We start from the raw sequence: 24,328 nt of genomic DNA, 5'->3' as shown, positions 1-24,328 counted from the left end.
GATGATGAACAGCTCATCTAAAGGGAAGGAGATGGTTTGAGTGATAACAGTCACTCGGGAAGTGGTTTTTGCCGAAGCTGTATGCAAAATTTTCCCTTACCTCTCCTACTGTGATGATTTTATCAAAGGAGTTGAAGCGGCCATCTCAACCCTTTATTTAGTATGTCATGCCATCTTTCTATGCAGTTTACCTTTGAGGAGAAGCTTATTAAAAAGTGGGGGTCTCCGCCTGTGGAAGATTCTCCTTGTCCTGTTTAAACAAAGCTACGACTGTTCTAGCAGCGGATACCCCTTTATTTAAATATCCTACAGATATGAGGGTGGAAGGAGTTGCTAGATCCATGGTCATAAGTTCAACAATGTGTCTGACTGTACCGTTGGTGTCATAAATCCTAAAACAGTGGCCCTCGCTGACGAAGTCCCGTAGGACGTAATGTGTACGGGGGGAGGAGCTATCTTGCAGACGTCACCCGCTGTCATCTCTGGATCTTCGGTTCCTGTGTTTTTTATCCGTACAGCGGCTTATCATTTTTATATGAAGCCGCGATTTTGGCACCATCACGTTATGCCACTTGTGGATCTTTTACTATTAAATTATTTAATGGAGAGCACTTAGAACGTGTCCCCTTGTTTTTTCACACTTGCCCTAAGTGTTCCGGTTCCACTGCTGTGCTGGCAAATACCAACATCCCATTGTGGATACAAGCATGTTTGACCTTCTGTTAATTCAGGGGCCCACCTTTTCTGGTAAGAGCATTTGTTTACCTGTGGAGGGCTTGTCACCTAGAATTACCAGTGGAATGGAAATTTCCATCTTCAATACGAGGGGTCTCATATTCCGCTCTGGGACTTGTAGTTCCTTTTACATTTATGGATGGACTTTTCTTTGTTTATAATGCACTGCACAAATTTTTCTATTCTATATACTAATTTTTTTGGTATACAGGGTATTTGAACTGGCAGCGTTGTCCTGCAAGCCTCCACATTTGATGTATCACAGAGATGATGTTGTCCTGTGTCCAAGACATTCCTTTTTGCTGAAAGTGGTGTTAGCCTTCCACCTGATTAAGGACACTGCTTCCTAAGGAAGTTTTGCAGACAGCAGTCTGGGCTGTTTGTTTTTTAGTGAACCTAGTGTTCTACACTTCCCAGTGGTGCTATACCTCGGTTGATTAGCTAAAGCAGAGCTGTGTCATACAATGAATACAGAGAAAGGGATTTTATGGTTGGTAAAAAAAATTCCTCCTTTTTATTTGTAGGACATTAACCATTGTTATATCCATTTTAGTAGGTTTTTTAAACCTGTCCGTGTCTGTTACAGATATGCAAAATATGTAGGATGAAGTAGTGGACGTAGGAGACTTAAAACCATTATCCCAAAATGTTCTTCTACTTTCAGCTAAGCTGCATTTTAAATCAGCAAGTGCTTTTTTTTTTTTTTTTTTTTTTTTTAATAACTGATTTATGCTTTCTCTTTCTCAGCTGCCTGTTGGTATGTTTGCTTGCTGCTGTAAATGGATTTATTCTGTAAAACATCTTTGTAAATGGCTGTGCAATATTTTTATCTGTTGCAGGATGGGAATATTACTGGACTACCACTCTTACTAGACAACTACATTCCTCCCCTGGAAGGGTTACCAATGTTCATTTTGCGCTTAGCTACAGAGGTAAAAATAATACAGATATATATCAAGCAAGTTCCAGGCAACCTCTGTTCTTTTCCAGAAAGTGAATCATTTATTGGGTCCCAGCAACAAATGGCAAGTCCAATAGTATATACAAAATACAATGTTCAGAAGCCCTATAAGTCCCTTGAGAATACTAGGTTCTTCTGTTCATGACTTTGACAAGAATATATATATATATACTCTATACCCTAGGCCAGTGATGGCAAACCTTGGCACCCCAGATGTTTTGGAACTACATTTCCCATGATGCTCATGCACTCTGCAGTGTAGTTTAGCATCATGGGAAATGTAGTTCTAAAACATCTGGAGTGCCAAGGTTCGCCATCACTGCCTTAGGCCATTCCTCTCAACATTTTAGCAGTTTCATCTTCCCCTTGATATACCCTTTTTTCTTTTCTCTTACTAATGTAGAGGAAGCTGATTGATTAGACAAACACTTTTGATCTTGTTTGACAATACTCCAGGTTTCTTTGCCTAATGGCCCGTACACACGATCCAAAAATCGTACAAAAAATAGCGCTTTTGAATTGATCATACGATAATCGGATTGTTAGTACACTGCTTTCGATAGCCGATTACAGCAGTTCATACGATATTATCCAATCAGACAAGCACGAAAATTTTTCTCGTACGATGCCAGATCGTATGATTTTCGTTTAATCAGTACAGTTGTCATCCAAAAGTACAATACAATTACACTACAACACATTACATCACTTCTGTCGGCCAAATGTCGGCCATTTTTTTTTTTTTTTTAACCGCCCGATGTGATCCAACATTCGGCCCGTGTGTACCAGGCTTAAGACCGTTCCTCCAATAACTGATAATAACAATTAAGGCCAGCTTTAGTTTTTACAACCCTTGTTGCCTATAACAGCAAACAATTGCCCATTTTGGTGTGTTGCCACTGCAGTCTGCATTTATCATTTGCATCCAAATAATGCATTACATTAAAGAGACAAAGTCACCCCCCCCCCCCCCGACCTACTAATACTCCGGTCTCCAGCGAGTCCCCTGGTGTTCCTTCCTTCCTTTAAAACCTGCACATTATATCTGGTGCTTCTTGAGTCAGATGGCAGAGGAAATGACATCACCCCTTGCTCTGGGCTCCAATGGCTGGGTATTTTGTTGCTGGCTGAGATGGCAGAAGGATCAGTGGGTTCAGGGTGAAGCTTTACACAGACGTGATGCATTGTTTTGATTATTTGTTTATTGGATTTAAATCTGTTTAGATTATTTTAAGTGGTTATCTGTAAAAGTAATGCATGGCCTATCCCTTCTACAATGTGTACTTCTTAGTCCATGCACCTTGGTTGTTTTATTGTGATGGGCAACCCCATCGAACAAGTTTTAATTGTAATGCATTTGTGGAGCAGTAGTAACTGCATGCAGTATTTGCAGTGATTTGGATACCTGATTTAAAAATTTCAGAAAACTTATTACAAATGGACCTGGTGTGCTTGTCCGACAGCTGCAGTGCCTTTAAAAAGTATTCATAACCCTTGGCATTTTCCACATTTTGTCATGTTGCAACCAAGAACGTAAATTTATTTTATTGGGATTTTACGTGATGACCAACACAAAGTGGCACATAATTGTGAAGTGGAAGGAAAATGATAAATGGTTTTCCAAATTTTTTACAAATAACTATGTGAAAAGTGTGGCGTGCATTTGTATTCAGCCCTCTTTACTCTGATACCCCTAACTCACCTAATTAGTAAATAGAGTCCACCTGTGTGTAATTTAATCTCATTATAGTTCTGTTCTGTGAAGCCCTCAGTTGTTTGTTAGAGAACCTTAGTGAACAAACCGCATCATGAAGGCTAACGAACACACCAGACAGGTCAGGGATAAAGTTGTAAAGAAGTTTAAAGCAGGGTTAGGTTATAAAACAATATCACAAGCTTTGAGCATCTCACAGAGCACTGTTCAATCCATCATCCAAGAGTGGAAAGAGTATGGCACAACTGCAAACCTACCAAGACATGGCTTTCCACCTAAACTGAAAGGCAGGGCATAGAGAGCATTAATCAAAGAAGCAGCCAAGAGGCCCATGGTAACTCTGGAGGAGCTGCAGAGATCCACAGCTCAGTTGGGAGAATCTGTCCACAGGACAACCATTAGTCGTGCACTCCACAAATCTGGCCTTTATGGAGGTGTGGCAAGAAGAAAGCCATTGTTGAAAGAAAGCCATAAGAAGTCCTGTTTGCAGTTTGCAAGAAGCCATGTGGGGGACACAGCAAACATGTGGAAGAAGGTGCTTTGGTCAGATGAGACCAAAATGTAACTTTTTGGCCTAAAAGCAAATTGCTATGTGTGGCGGAAAACTAACACTGCACATCACCCTGAACACACCATCCCCACCATGAAGCATGGTGGTGACAGCATCATGTTGTAGGGATGCTTTTCTTCAGCAGGGACAGGGAAGCTGGTCAGAGTTGATGGGAAGATGGATGGAGCCAAATACAGGGCAATCTTAGCAGAAAACCTGTTAGAGTCTGCAAAGGACTTGAGACTGGGGCGAAGGTTCACCTTCCAGCAGGACAACGACCCAAAACATACAGCCAGAGCTACAATGGAATGGTTTAGATCAAAGCATCTTCATGTGTTAGAATGGCCCAGTCAAAGTCCAGACCTAAATCCAATTGAGAATCTGTGACAAGACTTGAAAATTGCTGTTCACAGATGTTTTCCATCCAATCTGACAGAGCTTGAGCTATTTTGCAAAGAAGAATGGGCAAAAATTTCACTAAGGCAGGCCATACATGGGTCGAATTTCGAAAGAATTTACTTTTCGAAAATCTTATCTAAGAATTAGTGGGCTGCAACAACATCCAATTTTCGTGCAGCAATCAAATTTGAGTAATCAGACATGTTGGAATTATTTGAAAAATTAACGATTTTCTAATCAATGATGGGAGAATCGTGCGAGAAATGTTATTGAAAAAGAAATGCGCATGTGCAAGAAAAGAAAATTCCCGAAAAGAAAAGAAGATTCCCAGCCACGAAAATTCTTTTCTGTAGCAACATGAGGTGAAATTTAAGGCTTGGTTGGCCAAATTTCGAAATCAATGGTGGCACCATCGGATCACAAAACGCACAAATTTTCTGATTTTCAAAAGAAAATTCGTTCGAAATTCGACCATGTATGGCCAGCCTAAATGTACAAAGCTGGTAGAGACATCCCCAAAAGGACTTGCAGCTGTATTTGCAGCAAAAGGTGGTTCTACAAAGTATTGAATCGGGGGGGATGAATACAAATGCACGCCACACTTATCACATATTTATTTGTAAAAAAAAATTGAAAACCATTTATCATTTTCCTTCCACTTCACAATTATGTGCCACTTTATGTTGATCTATCACATAAAGTCCTAATAAAATACATTTACATTTTTGGTTGTAGCATGACAAAATGTGAAAAATTTCAAGGGGTATGAGTACTTTTTCAACACACTGTATTAACGCAGCTGCATCCTAGAAAGCTTTGGACGATAACCTCTTGCCGACCCACTCACAGTAGATTTACTACGAGTGGGTGGCACAGCAATGTACTCTTACTTCGCGGTGTACTTTCTGGTTTGGCGACGCACATGCCTATGCCCCCTGCTGACCCGTGTTGTGATTGGACCCTGCATGAGTTTGTCAGCAGATTTCATACAATGATTTCGGCTGAAACCTGCTGATAGGCTGTGGCCAATCACAGCACAGAGTTTTGTGTTGACAAACACACTGAACTCTGCACAGATGTAAACTCTGATTTCAGGGAGAAAAAGCAGACAGATCTGTTAGTAAAAGCAGCACACATTACACTTGTTAGGCACATGTTAACCCGTTGCCCCTTGATGTTAACTCCTTCCAAGCCAGTGCCATTACTTCTGTGTACAGTAGGGGTGCAATGGATCGTCACCGATCCGTGATGCGAACGGGCCAACCTGTTCGGATCGGCACGCCTGCGATCCGCGGAGCGCTCCGCGGCCTCGGGTTTTAGGAAAGGCCGCGGCTTCGGCCTAGCTCCGGAGCCGTGGCCATCTTGGTACACCCGGCGGCGCTGAGCTGCGTGCTGACGTCATCAACCCGCCCTCAACTCGTGGGTCCGGCAGCTGGCTTGGCGGCTTCTCTTAACTGTAAGGTAAGACTAACAGCACTGTAATGTATACAGTGGGGAGTCTGTGGATATTACATTGGGGACATGTGGACTGGCTATATTACAGTGGGGGACATGTGGACTGGCTATATTACAGTGGGGGACATGTGGACTGGCTATATTATAGAGGGGGACATGTGGCTATAGTACAGTGGGGGACATGTGGCTATAGTACAGTGGGGGACATGTGGCTATATTACAGTGGGGGACATGTGGCTATATTACAGTGGGGGACATGTGGACTGGCTATATTACAGTGGGGGACATGTGGCTATATTACAGTGGGGGACATGTGGCTATATTACAGTGGGGGACATGTGGCTATATTACAGTGGGGGACATGTGGATATATTACAATGGGGGACATGTGGATATATTACAATGGGGGATATGTGGATATATTACAATGGGGGAGATGTGGATATATTACAGTGGAGATATGTGGATTTTACAGTGGGGGGATTGTGGATATATTACAGTGGGGGAGATTGTGGATATATTACAGTGGGGAGATTGTGGATATATTACAGTGGGGAGATTGTGGATATATTACAGTGGGGAGATTGTGGATATATTACAGTGGGGGAGATGACGTGGATATTACAGTGGGGGAGATGACGTGGATATTACAGTGGGGGAGATGATGTGGATATTACAGTGGGGGAGATGTGGATATTACAGTGGGGGAGATGATGTGGATATTACAGTGGGGGAGATGTGGATATTACAGTGGGGAGATGACGTGGATATTACAGCAGTGGGGGAGATGACGTGGATACTACAGCAGTGGGGGAGATGACGTGGATATTACAGCAGTGGGGGAGATGACGTGGATATTACAGTGGGGGAGATTGTGGATAACTAGATATTACAGTGGGGACTATATGGTGGTGGAATTTTCACAGGTTTTTGCAAATTCAATTAATTGCATTTTGCACATTTATCCAAATTGACTTTTAGATTATCCATATATTTTTCTAATTATTTTTAATATTTTTGGTGTTCTTGTCAATTCATGTGTTTACGTCGTTCACTATTGTAATATTACGTTTAGCGCAATCCTATTTTTTTCTATATTTTTTTCACTGGGGTTTCAATTGGGGTTTTGCAGAAGGATTGCTGCTTCCACTGAGTCTTAGGCGATTTTTGTGGTCGACCGCACAAGATCGCTTCTAGGTCTTAGCACAGTTTCTTTCCTTTTTTCCAGGTGAGCTCCCCTGCCTTCCCTGACTGGCGAGTCGGTCGACCGACTGCCCACTGTTTCGTCCTCCCCTGGAACGTCCTCCAGGCTACCGAAGCGCTTCCACATCCTGCCTCTACCTTGGGGAAGGAATCAGTCCACACACACAGTGTGGTCATGGGCGAGCGGAGGAACGGAGGAGCTTGAACGCCCCACGTCATTTAAATCCCCTGTATAGGAGCATTTTGGCTTCCCTGTCAAATATGATGATGAAGGAAAGAGGTTAGTGGATAAAACCGTGACGGCGTGTAGGCACTGTGGCACAAGAAAGCCATATGACACTGGAAACACACCAAGCATGGCTACGCATTTGAAGCGACATCACCCCGGTGTTTCACTGACAGAAGTGAAACTGAAAACGAAAGCTACTCAACAACCGCTTATCACCGCGGCATTTACGCAGCCCCTTGTTGCACAATCAGACTGGGCTAAAGCCATCACAAAAGCTATCGGTGTGTTTATAGGTGCAGACATGAGGCCATATTCGGTTGTGCAAAACGAGGGCTTTAAACACATGCTGAAAGTGCTTGAGCCACGTTACAACATCCCGTCGTGCACCCACTTCAGCGAAAAGATTGTGCCAGATCTTTATGAGCAGGAGAAGAAAAAAGTTGTGGATGAACTATCCCGAGCATCCTCTGTTGCGCTCACGACAGACGGGTGGACACCCAGGGGAACACAGAGCTATGTGACGATAACCGCTCACGTCATCACAGCAGACTGGGAGATGAGAAGTCCGGTGCTGCAGACACGTCCCCTCTACGAGAGTCACACAAGCACTCATCTTGCGCAGGTACTGACTCAAGCAGTGGAGGAATGGAAGATGAAGAGGCCCAGTACTAATATCCCAGTCACAACTTATAATGCCAAAAATCAAATAAATGCAGTGAATGAGGCAGGACTGGGCCCACATATAGGGTGCTTTGCACATGTAGTGAATTTGGCATCACAGAAGGGAATCTCAGTCAATAGGATGGACCGCCTCCTTGGGAGGATCAGGAAGGTGGTTTCCTACTTCCACCGAAGCACAACAGCTGCTCATGTGCTTAAGACAAAGCAAGAAATGCTAAAGATGCCTACTCATAAGCTCATACATAATTTCCCAACAAGGTGGAACTCCACTTATGATATGATGGAGCGTTATCTGGAGCAGCAGGCAGCTATATACTCTACATTGACCGACAAGACCCTGAAGAAAATTGTCAAAGACATCATTACCCTGTTTGATGATGATGTGAGAGTGGCAGAGGAGGTCCTCCAGGTGCTTAAACCCCTCAAAACTGTTACATCTCTGCTGAGCACTGAAAGTTCACCATCTGTGTCAATGATCCTGCCGCTTAAAACAAGGATTCTACAATCCATGGCTCCAAGTGTGGAAGACAGCACCATCACTCGAGATGTCAGGACTGCCATTAGAGAGGACCTGCAGCACAGATACACTTCACCCCCTACTCTACAGGACTACCTTCACAGACATGAAAAATGTGGCAATAATATTGCCACATTTTTCATGTCTCGTTGCAGTCACATAGTGACTGCAACGAGGTCCACACTCTCCCCAGACAATGTAGACATCCTTGTCTTTTTAAAAAAGAATGTGAAATTATAAGCTCAGGAATGCTTTGCTTTCTTTCTTTTATTCTTCTTTGATTGTGTGGACATACTAGGCTTTCACTATCCATGTTTCAAGGAAGATGATGTGCCTTCTTATGTTGCACTTTAAGTTGTTTTTGGCTCATTACCCATCAGTTCATGTTTAAAGGAAGGAGATATGCCTTATGTTGCACTTTAAGTTGTTTTTGGCACATTGCCCATCGGTCCATGTTTAAGGGAAGGAGATGTGCCGTTTTTATGTTGCACTTTAAGTTGTTTTTCATTATGTTAAAAAGAAGATATTATGCCTTGTGCACTTTAACTCGATTTTATATATTTTCAAGTAATGTAAAAGTGTTAATAAACAAAAAGACAAAACTTATGTTTATTTGTCTTGTCTTTTTTTTGTTGTTGATCCGAAAATGATCCGATCCGTGACTCTGATCCGAGGAACAATCCGAACCGTGAGTTTTTTGATCTGTTGCACCCCCAGTGTACAGTATTATCTCTGATCACTGCATTAGTGTCACTAGCGAGGTCAGTGTCAGCATCCCTCCCAGCCAGTGCCAATTAGCTCTAGATTGCCCGCCACGCTATCACAGCCACACTAGAAGTTGATGATAACCGCCATTAAAAGTATAGTGTCTGTACAGATCGGTAGTATATTATTGTCCCCAATAGTATAGTGTCCCCAAATACACTCTGGTTTTTAACAAAGACATGTTGCCGAATACATTTGGGCCTACATTTTTGAAGAAATTTGATTTTATTGGATATGTTTGATAACAAAGTAGAAAATGTTTTTTTTTTTCTTTCAAAATTTTAGGTATGTTTGTTTATATTAAAAAAAGAAACCCAGTGGTGATCAAATATCACCAAAAGAAAGCTCTTTGTGTGAAAAAAATGATATAAATTTCATTTCCGCACAGTGTTGCATGATCAAGCAATTGCCAGTTAAAGTAATAGTGTTAAATCGCTAAAAATTACCCTGGTCATGAAGGGGGTAAAACCTTCTGGAGGTCAAGTGGTAAACTTTTAAATGGCCATTCTGCACCACCAAACTGAAAGGTGGTAGCCACATATTACTACAGGCATGTTAGGAATGCAGACCAGTAGACCGTGTGATCATATGGTGGTCATACTTATGAAATGCATAAAACTATCATAATTGTTAATTTACAGATTGTATATAGATGAAAAATGGCATGTACTGTACATTTTACAACTTTTTTTCCTTCAATGTTTTTCCTTTGCAGATAAACTGGGATGATGAAAAGGAATGCTTTGAAAGTTTTAGTAAGGAATGCGCAATGTTTTTCTCTCTCAGGAAACAGTATGTATTAGAGGAGTCTTCTAGTCCTGAGGTATGTAGGTTTTTATTTCTGGTCCTACACAATGCTGTGTTTGATTTTATTTCAATAAGATGATTGGAATCATTGATCGTCCTAAGCTATGCATTAACCACTTCCCATCTGGGCCAATTCTGGCACTTCCCTCCTACATGTAAAAACCATCATCTTTTTTCCCTTTCCGTCATTTCAGGACAGCCACAATAGAGAGATAGTCTCCTCCCCTTCCTCTGGAAACACTGCGCCAGCCCATAAAATCTCTCCTCCCCTGCCAGACCTCAGTTATTAGTGTTTCCTCCGGTGGGGAGACACTGTGCAGAGGAACCAGGCCGGGTGCAGTCAGGGAGACTGTGGCCTCTTTCTAAGAAAATCATCCCTAGGGAAGCAGGGGCTTCCAGGATGAAGAGTGGCGGTACATACCGCAGCTGAAAGCCACCCCTTCCTTGCCGAGCACGGCATCAGGTCGTGGGGGACCCCTATCGCGTCCACAGGGCCGCAGCAGGGAGACAGTCCGCTCTCCCCTGTATCCATACAGGCCGCAAAATTTGGAACCAGCGGGCCGGACGACGGGTGACGTCATTTCCGGCGGGGGGGCGGACGCTTTCCCTTTGAACCGCGACTTCCGGTTCCGGGTCGCGGGGCTGATAGGGGGCCGGGCTCAGGCTGGAGTGAGTCGCTTCACATGTACACAGTGTGAGACTCTACACAGGCAACCACCTGCAGTCATGTCTGAGGCAGATGCTGCAGCTCATTCGGACGCTGTCTCCAGCCTTCCAAAGGTAAGAGTTCCCTGGGGAGGGGTCCTCTCTATCTAAGGTTTGCTCTCCCTCTTGTATGGTTCCTTACTTAGAGGGAGGGCAGTCCCCCTGGGTGGTCAGGGGGTGGGGGGGTGAGCGCAGTTCCCTTAAGATGGATCTGGTACTCCCCCAGGGTTGTTTCCACTTAAACTTGCTGGAAGTAATATGGTTTTTTTGTATGTATTTTCAGAAATCTACAGAAAAAACAAAGTCCACTCATGTCTCTAAAAGGAAGTGTGCCTCTTGTAGAGACAGTTTAGGGGAAGCATGGACTAAAGTTTTATGTAAGGAGTGCATAGACTCCCTGGTTAAGGAAAGGGAATCTGAACAGCAGTCTGGGTTGGCAGCTTCTGTGAAAGAGCTGTCATCCACCTTTTCATCTTTTAAAACCTTTTTTGAGACGTTCAAGCTTCCCTCTAAACCCATTCAGCAGGACACAACCCCGCCTCATGCTCAGGGCTCTGCACCTGCCAGATCTACCAATTTAGTTATGGCAGAGGAGATGTCAGGCCCTTCCGGGGTGGAGCAGAGGCAACCGGACAGTGGCACGTCTGATTCCCATGAGGAATCAGAAGGGGAGGACCAGGACGGGGAGTCCAGGAAAATCTCCAGGTATAAATTGTCCCTGGATGAGGTGGAAGATCTCTTGGGGGCAATATATACAACCCTCGGGATACACGAGGATAAAAAACCCCTATCTCTCCATGACCTTATGTATAAGGGCTTGGGAGATCAAAAAAGAAAAGTTTTTCCAGTACATGAAGTGCTGGTGGAAACGATTAAGAAGGAGTGGCAGGATCCTGAGAGGAAACCCTTCTTTTCTAGCTCCCTTAAGAGAAGGTTTCCATTTTCAGAGGATCCAGCGTCCATTTGGAATAAAAATCCCAAGTTGGATGCCGCCTTCTCTCAGGTCTCTAGACACACAGACCTGGCATTCGAGGATATGGGGGCTTTGTCGGATGTCATGGACAAAAGGATAGACTCACTTCTAAAAAAGACGTGGGACTCAACTGTGGGTAACTTAAAGCCAGAAATGGCTGTTACGGTCGTAGCCCGCAATTTAGAGCACTGGCTTTTCCAGATTCAGGAGCACATTGAAGCTGGCACAGCCAAGGAGACTATCCTAGCCTCGTTCCCCACGATTCTGCGAGGAATCGCATACATTGCAGACGCCTCAGCAGAGTCAGTCCGTATGTCGGCCAGATCAGCGGCACTGGCGAATTCGGCCAGAAGAGCGCTCTGGCTGAAAACTTGGCCGGGGGACACCGCCTCCAAGGTCAAATTGTGCGGGATACCCCTGACAGGTGATCTACTCTTTGGCCCTGGTTTAGAGACGGTCTTAGACCGTACAGCGGACAAAAAGAAGTCCTTTCCGCCTAAGAGGAAAGCCCCAGCTCAGACGAGAAAGGGGTTTCGTCCGAAAAAAGGCAGGGAATCTCCCAAGCAAGGGAAGAAAACTTGGGGCCAAAGAGGCAAGGGCAGAGGAGGGGCGATTTTTCGCCCTCCTGAGAAGGCCCGTAAAGATCAATGACTCTCTAGGGACGGTGGGAGGAAGACTGGGGGCCTTCCTTCCACATTGGGAGACCCTCTCACCCAATCGATTCATCCTGGGGGTCATAAGAAGGGGGTATCTCTTGGAATTCTCAAGACCACCCCCGCAAAGGTTCCTTGTTACGAAGCTTCCCAGCTGCACAGCAAGGGCCGAAGCTTTGGTGGACGCCCTGAAGGAACTGGAGATTCAGAACGTAGTTCACAGAGTACCAAGGGGGCAGGAAGGAGAGGGGTTCTATTCCCACGTATTTGTGGTGAAAAAGCCCTCGGGAAAATTCAGACTGATTCTGAATTTAAAACCCTTAAACAGGTCAATTTGCTACAAAAGGTTCCGCATGGAGTCAATCTTTACGGTCAGGGCCCTGCTACCACACAACTGTTATATGGTGTCTCTGGATCTCAGAGACGCATATTTACACGTCCCTATCGCAGAAACCTCCCAGAGGTTCCTCCGTTTAGCAGTAGACCTGCAGGGCACAATACTGCATCTGCAGTTTCAAGCGCTGCCCTTCGGGCTATCCTCCTCGCCCCGCATATTCACAAAGGTACTGGCAGAGGCGTTGGCTTTCCTGCGACTCCAGGGGGTATCAGTTATAGCCTATCTGGACGACCTGCTTCTTTTTGCAGTATCCCCAGAACAGTTGATCAGAGACCTCGATCTAACCAAGAGGGTTCTAACAGGTTTGGGGTGGCTGCTGAACTTAGAAAAGTCCAGTCTCATTCCCTCACAGCGCATTGTGTACCTGGGGTACCTGTTGGACACTACGCTCTCGAGAGTTTTTCTTCCAAGGGAAAAAATTCTAAAACTGGACAGAGCAGTTCTCTCCCTCCAGTGCAACCATCTGGTGTCCAAGAGGTCCATAATGTCAACATTAGGCCTTCTAACTTCTACTCTTCCAGCAGTACAGTGGGCAGGATTACATTTTCGCCCCCTACAATCATATGTACTAAGAGTATGGGACCACAGTCAGAGGGATCTAGACACCTTAGTACAGGTTCCCCATCAAATAAAGAGATCTCTTTGGTGGTGGAGGAAGGAAGTGAACTTGTCACAGGGACGTCTGTGGCTCATCCCAGTCCCACAGATCCTAACCACGGATGCAAGTGGCAAGGGCTGGGGGGCACATCTGGGATCCCTTCTAGCGCAGGGCACATGGAAGGGCGACGAGCTGCAGAGGTCTTCCAATTGGAAAGAGCTGAGGGCAGTAGGCCTAGCCCTCAGATTCTTCAAAAAGGAACTCCAGGGCCACCATGTACAGGTACGGTCGGACAACTCATCCACCGTGGCCTATATAAACAAGCAGGGAGGCACCAGGAGCGGAAGTCTGCTGGCCCTAGCAGAAGACATTCTAAGCTGGGCCGAGTCCAACACTCTCTCACTCTCAGCGGTTTTTCTGAGAGGGGAGAGGAATATAATCGCAGATTTTCTCAGCCGGAGGAGTCTAAAGGAAGGAGATTCTGCCCTCAACCAGGAGGTTTTCAATCTCATATCCGAGAAATGGGGACCCCCGGAAGTGGATCTTTTCGCTTCAAAAGACAACGCGAAAACCCCCTGTTTTTTCTCCCTAAATGCAGGGGAAGGAGCACTGGGAGTGGACGCATTATCTCAGAGTTGGCATTTTAGGACATGTTATGCCTTCCCTCCTCCGGTACTATTACCGGCGGTTCTGAGGAAGTTTCAATTAGAGAGCACCTCTCTTATTCTGGTAGCTCCACATTGGCCGAAAAGGGCATGGTTTTCAATCCTCAGTCAGTTAGCAGCGGAACCTCCCCTTTTCCTTCCACCTCGAAAGGATCTTCTGTCGCAGGGTCCAGTCCTCTGCCCACAGGTGCAGCAGTGGAAATTAGCGGCCTGGCTACTGAGGAGGGTATATTAAGATCCAAGGGGTTTTCAGAGAGCTTGATCTCTACCCTCCTCAACAGTAGGAAAAAGGAGACCCGTAAGATTTACAAAAAGGTCTGGCTCCTTTTCAACAAATGGTGCATAGAAAACTCCTTCTCGGTGCAGAGTCCCGTAGCTGTGTTGGAATTTCTGCAGTGTGGAGCGGACAAGGGTTTATCTGTAGCTACCCTTAAAAGTCAGGTTTCAGCACTCAGTGCTTACCTGGAGAAGTCTCTGGCTACCAATCCATGGGTGGTCAGATTCTTTAAGGCACTGTCAAGACAGAGACCTACCAGGGGTCCTCCCTTTCCCGGGTGGGACCTATCTCTGGTTTTACAGAGCCTTACGGGAAGTCCCTTTGAGCCATTGGGCAAGTGCCTGTTAAGGGAACTTACCCTAAAAACAGTATTTTTAGTTGCAGTGACAACTGCCAGGAGGGTCAGCGAAATTGAGGCGTTATCAATTAGACCTCCTTTTTGTGTTATTTTGCCAGACAGGATAGTCCTTAAGACTGATCCAGCTTTTTTGCCTAAGGTGGCGTCAGGCTTTCATAGAAGCCAGGAAGTAGTCCTACCCTAGTTTTGTCCCAATCCTTCAGGTGAAAGGGAACTAAAATTTCATTTTTTAGATGTAAGGAGGTGTATCCTACAATACCTAGAGATGACTAAAACAATAAGGAAGTCTGATTCTCTATTTTTTTTATTTTCTGGGGCCAGAAAGGGTCTCAGAGCGTCCCGACGCACGATTGCCAGGTGGCTTAGATTAGCTATTGGGCAGGCATATTCTTTAGCAGGGAAGGAGGTCCCTAGAGGCATAAAGGCACACTCCATCAGAGCAGTGGCAACTTCCCAGGCAGAGAAGGCTGGAGCAACGCCAGAGCAAATATGCAAGGCAGCGACATGGTCCAGCTACTCCACTTTCGTTAGACATTACAGAGTGGACCTGGTGGCGGCAGGTGAGCAGGCTTTTGGGCGAAAAGTTCTGCAAGCCGTAGTCCCACCCTAATTGGTAAGTGCTCGATTATCCTCTCTATTGTGGCTGTCCTGAAATGACGGAAAGGGAAAATTAAAGTTACGTACCGGTAACGTCTTTTCCTGTAGTCTTTCAGGACAGCCCTAGTTACCCACCCTAAGCTTGGGGGGGTCTTATTAAAGACCAGAACGCAATATGGTAATGATATTGATTGGTATGTTATTAATGTGTTCTTGTGTCTCCCCAGCTGGCCGGAGGTACTCTTGAAAGAACTGAGGTCTGGCAGGGGAGGAGAGATTTTATGGGCTGGCGCAGTGTTTCCAGAGGAAGGGGAGGAGACTATCTCTCTATTGTGGCTGTCCTGAAAGACTACAGGAAAAGACGTTACCGGTACGTAACTTTAATTTTTTTTCTAGAAAATTACTCAGAACCTCTGAACATTTTCCCTCTGGAAAAAAATGTTGGTCGTTGACGCGTATTTTTGGGGGGGAAAAAAATCATGAATCAAAAAATAACAAAACAATAAAATTAGCCCAATTTTTTTGTATAATGTGAAAGATGATGTTACGCTGAGTAAATAGATACCCAACATGTTACGCTTCAAAATTGCGCACACTCGTGGAATGGCGCCAAACTTTGGTACTCTCCATAGGCAACGCTTAAAATTTTTTTACAGGTTACCTGTTTAGAGTTAAAGAGGAGGTCTTGGGCTAGAATTGTTGCTCTTGCTCTAATGCACGCAATGATACCTCACATGTGTGATTTGAATGCCGCTTACATATGTGGGCGTGACTTGCATATGCGTTCGCTTCTTTGTGCGAGCACGCGGGGACAGGGTGCTTTACTTTACTTTTATTCAATTTTTTTACACTTTGTCTTTAAATTTTTATTAATTTTTTGATCATTTTTATTCCTATTACAAGGAATGTATTCATCCCTTGTAATAGTGCATGACAGGTCCTCTTTGTGGAGAGATCTGGGGTCTATAAGATCCCACATCTGTCCTCCAGGCTGAAAAGACCGAGATAAAAAAAAAAAAAGATAAACTGTCTCGGCCTTTCCCGCCACATCCCCGGCATTGTTGACTTCCGCTGGCCCGAACATGAGGTCATAACGTCACGCTGGGGCCTCCGAGGGTGATAGAGATGATTGGGGACCATCTGGTCCCCAGTCATCTCTATGCTCAACTTCTGGCGGTGGTTGATTTGTTCTCCGGCTCGCCGATCGCAGGAGTGAGCTGATAGAAGCATCGGAGGGATTGAGGGGATGTCCTCTCCCGTCGCCTGTAAGAACAATCAAGCGGCTGAACTGGCCCTGTGATTGTTCTTACGGTGCAGGGAATCACCCGCCAAAAAAGTTGATATCTGGATGATACCTGTAGCTGCAGATATCCCCACTCAAAGTTCAGGACGTTATATGACGTACCTTGGGCGGGAAGTGGTTAAATGTGAAGTTTAGTTAAATTTCTTTTTTTTTTTTTTGTATGCTGCACCAGGTACATAACTTACCTCTAATGAAAGGTTTCCTAGGTCCTGCTGGCTTCTTATTGTAGCAATCCTCTTTTCATTGATGTTGGATCCTCCTCACAGCTGTGAACATCTGGCATTGCATGGCTTACGCACAACAGCTGCAGCTTTGAAAGCCTCTCCATGCTCTTCTTTCCCTTTCTACCCCTCCTCCTCCATTAAGAAAACTGTTTGTATTGTTTTCACAGAATGCAACACATTCTGTGAATGGAGGAGGGCATCCTGTTATTCATCCAACCCTCCCCCATTCACAGAATATGTTGCATTCTGTGAAAACAATACAATGAGTTTTCTTAATGAAGGAAGGGGTGGGCAGGGGACCGGAGACTTGCAGCAGCAGCTCTTAACCCATTCAGTGCCAGAAGTTTATCGCTGCAAGGAGGATCCAACATTTGTGAAGGAAAGAATTATACAATAATAAGCAGCCAGCGTGATGTAGAACACCCTTCATTAAAGGTAAGTTACATCTCTGGTTCAGTATAGCAAGAAAAAATGTTAACTAAATTTCAGCTTTAACTATATGAATGTGGTACACTTTGGACTGTTTACATGTAAAACAAATAATTGTTGTGTTTTTGTTCTTCATACTGCTTTGTGCTTTGAAGATGCAAAAAGGATATGTTTTAGTAAAGTATTATATGCTAGTTGGAGAAGTCCTTTCCTGCATTCACTGGTGTAACCCGCCCTTCTGAAACTTCCCAAGCAGCAAATCACAGTGTAGGTTTATTTGATATTTGTGTAACGGAGTCAATTTAAGCACAGTCAGAATCCTTAAGCCCTGATGGAGGGGGTGTGTGTTTGACCCCCAAAACACGTTGTGTTTTTTTTCTGCTCTAAATCAGTTTTACCATTGGACTTAAATTGCCTTGGACTCTTGAAAATTAGTTTGGCACCTTTCAGGGGGAGGGGGGAGCAGATACATGAATAATACAGGTATTTTGCTCCCACTTTCGGGCATAGATACCCGAGCCACGCGCAGGTATCTACGCCACTTCCGGCGCCTTCTCCGTCTCCCCACTGTCTTCTGGGAGACACACAGGTCCCAGAAGACAGCAGGGACCAGCGGGAACATGCATCGCGAGTTGCGCATGCGCAGTAGGGAACTAGGAAGTGAAGCCGCAAGGCTTCACTTGCTTATTCCATTACCGAAGATGGTGGCGGCAGCACCCGAGAGCTGAGGGACAGATCGGCTTCGGGTGCCAACATCGCGGGCGCCCTGGACAGATGAGTGTCCTTATTTTAAAAGTCAGCAGCTGCAGTGTTTGTAGCTGCTGACTTAAAAATAAAAAATAAAAAATCGGCGGAGCTCCGCTTTAAAGGATTGTATGCATGTGGATTCTTTACCTGTTCCTGAGGGAAGTCCCTGTTTCGTGGAGTAATGCCATTTTGGAGTCAGGGTGCCCATTGACTATTTCAGTGACACTTAGTAAATCTGAATCCAGCGCCCCATTTGTTCTTGTATTAGGAAGTGTTGAGGCGCTGACTGTAATTAGAATACTCTGGGTTCAATAGATTCTATATTATTGACCTGAATCGGGCATAAAGAAACGTCATTCTGATGTTTATTTTCTGCAGGCGCCGTTTTCAAAAATATTAACCACTTCAGCCCCGGAAGGATTTACCACCTTCCTGACCAGAGCACTTTTTACAATTTGGCACTGCGTCGCTTTAACTGCTAATTGCGCGGTCATGCAATGCTGTACCCAAACTAAATTTGCGTCCTTTTCTTCCCACAAATAGAGCTTTCATTTGATGGTATTTGATCACCTCTGCGGTTTTTATTTCCCTTTACGTCATTCAGGACAGCCACTATTGAGAGATAGTCTCCTCCTCTTCCTGTAGGAAACACTGCGCCAGCCCATAAAACTCTCACTTCCCCTGCCATACCTCAGTTAATAGTGTTTCCTCCGGAGGGGAGACACTGTGCAGGGAACCAGGCTGATACAATCAGGGAGATTGTGGCCTCTTTCAGAACATCCCCAGGGGAGCAGGGGCTTCCAAGCAGTGGATAGGCGGTACATACCCGCAAAACAGCAGCCACCCCTTCCTTGTCAAGCGTGGCATCAGGCTGTGGGGGCCCCCTATCGCGTTCACAGGGCCGCAGCAAGGAGGACACTCCGCTCTCCCTGCACACTGTGCAGGCCGCATTTTTTGTTAATGGAACGAACGGGCCGGACGACGGGCGACGTCATTTCCGGCGGAGGGCGGATGTCTACCTTTAACCCGCGACTTCCGGTTCCGGGTCGCGGTGCTGATAGGGGGCCGGGCTCAGGCTGGAGGAGTCGGTTTACACGTGCAGACAGTGTGAGACTCTACACAGGCAACCACCTGCAGTCATGTCTGAGGCAGATGCTGCAGCTCATACGGACACTAGCTCCAGCCTTCCGAAGGTAAGAGTTCCCTGGGGAGGGGTCCTCTCTACCTAGGATTGTCCCCCCCCATGTACGGTTCCTTACTTAGGGGGGGACAGACCCCCTGGGTGGTCAGGGGGTGGGGGTGACTCGGATCCCTACAGGTGGGTTGGGTACACCCCCAGGGTGGTTTCTGTTAAAAAATTGCTGAATGTAATGTGCTTTCTGTATGTAATTTCAGAAATCCACTGAAAAGACAAAGTCCACTCATGTCTCTAAAAAGAAATGTGCCTCTTGTAGGGACAGTTTAGGGGAAGCTTGGACCAAGGTTCTGTGTAAGGAATGCATAGATTCCTTGGTCAAGGAAAGGGACTCTGAACAGCAGTCCGGCTTGGCAGCCTCTGTAAAGGAGCTGTCATCCACTTTTTCATCCTTTAAAACGCTTTTTGAGAAGTTTCAGCTTCCCCTTAATCCCATTCAGCAGGATTCAACCCCGCCTCATGCTCAGGGCTCGGCTCCTGCCAGATCCACTAGTATGGCTACGGCAGAGGAGGCTGCAGGCCCTTCCGGGGTGGAGCTTAGGCAACCAGACAGTGGCACTTCTGACTCCCATGAGGAATCAGAGGGAGAGGACCAGGACGGGGAGTCCAGGAAAATCTCCAGGTATAAGTTGTCCCTAGAGGAGGTGGAAGATCTCCTAGGGGCAATATATACAACCCTCGGTATACACGAGGATAAAAAAACCCTCTCACTCCATGACCTTATGTACAAGGGCTTAGGAGATCAAAAGAGAAAAGTTTTTCCAGTACACGAGGTTCTGGTGGAGACGATTAAAAAAGAGTGGCAGGATCCGGAAAGAAAGCCCTTCTTCTCGAGTTCCCTTAAGAGAAGATTTCCGTTTTCAGAGGATCCAGCATCCATTTGGAATAAAAATCCTAAACTGGATGCAGCTTTCTCTCAGGTCTCTAGGCACACAGACCTGGCCTTTGAGGACATGGGGGCCTTATCAGACGTCATGGATAAGAGGATAGACTCATTACTGAAAAAGACCTGGGACTCAACAGTCGGTAACTTAAAACCAGAAATGGCTGTTACTGTGGTAGCCCGCAATTTAGAACATTGGCTTTTCCAGATTCAGGAGCATATTGAGGCTGGCACAGCTAAAGAGACTATCCTAGCATCTTTCCCCACGATTCTGCGAGGCATCGCATACATAGCAGATGCCTCGGCGGAGTCAGTCCGTATGTCAGCCAGATCAGCGGCCCTGGCTAACTCGGCCAGGAGGGCCCTCTGGCTGAAGACGTGGCCGGGTGACGCCGCCTCTAAGGTCAAGTTATGTGGGATACCCCTGACAGGTGACCTACTATTTGGTCCTGGGTTAGATACAGTCCTAGACCGGACAGCAGACAAAAAGAAGTCCTTCCCACTCAAACGAAAGACCCCTACACAGAGAAAGAGGGGGTTTCGTCCGCAAAAGTGCAGGGAAGCCCCTAAACAAAGGGGACAGAAGAAAACCTGGGGCCAAAGAGGTAAGGGCAGAGGAGGGGCGATTTTTCGCCCTCCTGAAAAAGCCCAGAAAGATCAATGACTCTCTAAAAACAGTGGGAGGAAGACTGGGGGCCTTCCTTCCACAGTGGGAGATCATTTCCCCCAATCGGTTCATTCTAGGGATCATAAGAAGGGGGCATCTCTTGGAATTTACAAGGCCCCCCTCACAAAGGTTCCTTGTCACGCAGCTTTCCAGCTGCACGACAAAAACCCAGGCCTTGTTAGACGCTCTAAAAGAGCTAGAACTACAAAATGTAGTTTGCAGAGTACCCAAGGGGGAGGAAGGAGAGGGGGTTTATTCCCATGTATTTATGGTAAAAAAACCCTCAGGAAAATTCAGATTGATTCTGAATTTAAAGCCCTTAAACAAATCAATTTGTTACAAAAGATTCCGTATGGAGTCAATTTTTACGGTCAGGGCTCTGTTACCGCAGAATTGTTTCATGGTGTCTCTGGACCTCAGAGACGCGTATTTGCACGTCCCTATTGCAGAAACCTCTCAGAGGTTTCTCCGTTTAGCAATAAACCTGGGCGACGCAATACTGCACCTACAATTCCAGGCTCTGCCCTTCGGGCTATCCTCCTCGCCCCGAATATTTACCAAAATCCTAGCAGAGGCCATGGCCTTCCTGCGACTGCAGGGTGTGTCAGTTATAGCCTATCTGGACGACCTGCTCCTTTTTGCAGTATCCCCAGAGAAATTGCTCAGGGACCTCGACCTGACAAAAAGGGTACTGACAGGATTGGGATGGCTCCTGAACTTAGACAAGTCCAGTCTCATTCCTTCACAACGCATTATGTACCTAGGATACCTGCTAGACTCAACACTCTTGAAGGTTTTTCTTCCAAGAGAAAAAATTCTAAAACTGGACAGAGCAGTTTTATCTCTCCAATGCAACCATCGGGTGTCCAAAAGGTCCTTAATGTCAACTCTAGGTCTGCTGACCTCTACTCTCCCAGCAGTGCAGTGGGCAGGATTACACTTTCGTCCCCTACAGTCATACGTACTAAGGGTATGGGACCACAGTCAGAAGGATCTAGACACCTTAGTACAAATCCCCCATCGATTAAAGAGATCTCTTTGGTGGTGGAGGAAGGAAGCGAACTTGTCGCAGGGACGTCTGTGGCTTATTCCAGTTTCACGGATAGTAACCACGGACGCAAGCGGCAAGGGCTGGGGGGCGCATCTGGGATCCCTTCTAGCGCAGGGCGTATGGAGGGGAGACGAACTAAAAAGATCGTCCAATTGGAAGGAGCTGAGGGCGGTTGGCCTGGCCCTCAGGTTTTTCAAAAAAGAGCTTCAGGGCCACCATATACAGGTACGGTCAGACAATTCTTCTACCGTAGCCTATATAAACAAACAGGGTGGCACCAGAAGCGGAAGTCTCCTGGCCTTAGCAACAGACATCCTAAATTGGGCCGAGACCAACACTCTCTCACTCTCAGCGGTGTTTCTGAGAGGAGAAAGGAAAGTTATAGCGGACTTTCTCAGCCGGAGGAGGCTGAGAGAGGGAGATTGGGCCCTCAACCAGGAGGTTTTCAATCTCATATCCGAGAAATGGGGACCCCCGGAAGTGGATCTTTTCGCTTCAAGAGACAATGCGAAAATCCCCTGTTTTTTCTCCCTAAACGCAGGAGAAGGAGCATTGGGGGTGGACGCATTGACTCAGAATTGGCATTTCAGGACATGCTATGCCTTCCCCCCTCCGGTGTTATTACCGGCGGTTCTGCGGAAGTTCCAACTAGAGAACACCTCCCTCATTCTAGTAGCTCCACATTGGCCGAAAAGGGCATGGTTTTCAATTCTCAGTCAGTTAGCGGTGGAACCGCCCCTATTCCTTCCACCTCAGGAGGATCTTCTCTCACAGGGTCCAATCCTCTGTCCACAGGTACACCAGTGGAAATTAGCGGCCTGGCTACTGAAGAGAGTATATTAAAATCTAAGGGATTTTCTCAGAAATTAATATCCACCCTTCTCAACAGTAGAAAAAAGGAGACGCGTCATATTTATAAAAAGGTCTGGCTCCTTTTCAACAAGTGGTGCACTGAAAACTCCTTCTCGGCGCAGAGCCCCATAGCTGTTTTGGAGTTCCTACAGTGTGGAGCAGACAAAGGGTTATCCGTAGGTACCCTTAAAAGCCAGGTGTCAGCACTTAGTGCTTATTTAGAGAAATCTTTGGCCACCAATCCATGGGTGGTCAGGTTCTTTAGGGCACTGTCTAGGCAGAGACCTGTCCGAGGTCCCCCCTTTCCCGGGTGGGATCTATCTTTAGTGTTGCAAAGCCTAACAGGAATTCCCTTTGAGCCCTTGGACAAATGTTTGTTAAAAGAGTTAACCTTAAAAACAGCATTTTTAGTGGCAGTGACAACTGCCAGGAGAGTCAGTGAAATTGAGGCGTTATCAATTAGACCTCCTTTTTGCGTTATTTTTCCAGATAGAATAGTCCTTAAGACTGATCCAGCATTTTTGCCTAAAGTGGCATCAGGCTTTCACAGAAGCCAGGAAATAGTCCTACCTTCATTTTGTCCCAATCCTGCTGGAGAAGGGGAACTGAAATTTCATTTCTTAGATGTAAGGAGGTGTATCCTACAATACTTAGAAATGACTAAAACAATAAGAAAGTCTGACTCTCTATTTATTTTATTTTCCGGGTCCAGAAAAGGATTCAGAGCGTCTCGACGCACGATTGCCAGATGGCTTAGGTTAGCTATTGGGCAAGCATATTCTCTAGCAGGGAAAGAGATTCCTATGGGCATAAAGGCACACTCTACCAGAGCCGTGGCAACTTCCCAGGCAGAGAAGGCTGGAGCAACGCCAGAGCAAATATGCAAGGCAGCGACATGGTCCAGCTACTCCACTTTCGTTAAACATTACAGAGTGGACCTGGTGGCGGCAGGTGAGCAGGCTTTTGGGCGAAAAGTTCTGCAAGCTGTAGTCCCACCCTAATTGGTAAGTGCTCGATTATCCTCTCAATAGTGGCTGTCCTGAATGACGTAAAGGGAAAATTAAAGTTACGTACCGGTAACGTCTTTTCCTGTAGTCTTTCAGGACAGCCCTAGTTACCCACCCTAAGCTTGGGGGGGTCTTATTTAAGACCAGAACGCAATATGATAATGATATTGAATGGTATGTTATTAATGTGTTCTTGTGTCTCCCCAGCTGACCGGAGGTGATCTTGTAAAAACTGAGGTATGGCAGGGGAAGTGAGAGTTTTATGGGCTGGCGCAGTGTTTCCTACAGGAAGAGGAGGAGACTATCTCTCAATAGTGGCTGTCCTGAAAGACTACAGGAAAAGACGTTACCGGTACGTAACTTTAATTTTTTTGCGCTATAAACGGAAAAAGACCGAAAATTTTGAAAAAAAATGATATTTTCTACTTTTGGTTATAAAAAAAATCCAATAAACTCAATTTTAGTCATACATTTAGGCCAAAATGTATTCGGCCACATGTCTTTGGTAAAAAAAAATGTCAATAAGCGTATATTTATTGGTTTGTTATAGTAAAGTTATAGCGTCTACAAACTAGGGTACATTTTCTGGAATTTACACAGCTTTTAGTTTATGACTGCCTATGTCATTTCTTGAGGTACTAAAATGGCAGGGCAGTACAAACAGTAAAAAAGGCCATAAAATGACAAGATGGCACAAAACCCCCCCAAATGACCCCATTTTGGAAAGTAGA

At 45.6% G+C, this 24,328-nt stretch overlaps 1 protein-coding gene across 2 annotated transcripts in view; it reads left to right on the top strand.

Moving 5' to 3' along the window:
- MLH1 (mutL homolog 1) overlaps positions 1 to 24,328 on the top strand; it is a 178,449-nt gene that overhangs the window by 140,357 nt on the left and 13,764 nt on the right. For both annotated transcript variants that reach the window (XM_073630591.1, XM_073630589.1), the window contains 2 exons: positions 1,575 to 1,667; positions 9,925 to 10,032. In XM_073630591.1, the coding sequence (XP_073486692.1) occupies positions 1,575 to 1,667; positions 9,925 to 10,032 (201 nt within the window). The remainder of the gene's footprint in view (positions 1 to 1,574; positions 1,668 to 9,924; positions 10,033 to 24,328) is intronic.

The sequence above is a fragment of the Aquarana catesbeiana genome, linkage group LG05 (genome assembly GCF_042186555.1).
Source record: "Aquarana catesbeiana isolate 2022-GZ linkage group LG05, ASM4218655v1, whole genome shotgun sequence".
Lineage (NCBI taxonomy): Eukaryota > Metazoa > Chordata > Amphibia > Anura > Ranidae > Aquarana > Aquarana catesbeiana.
Note: the sequence above shows the minus strand (reverse complement) of the source record. Positions and strands in the feature narration are given on the sequence as shown.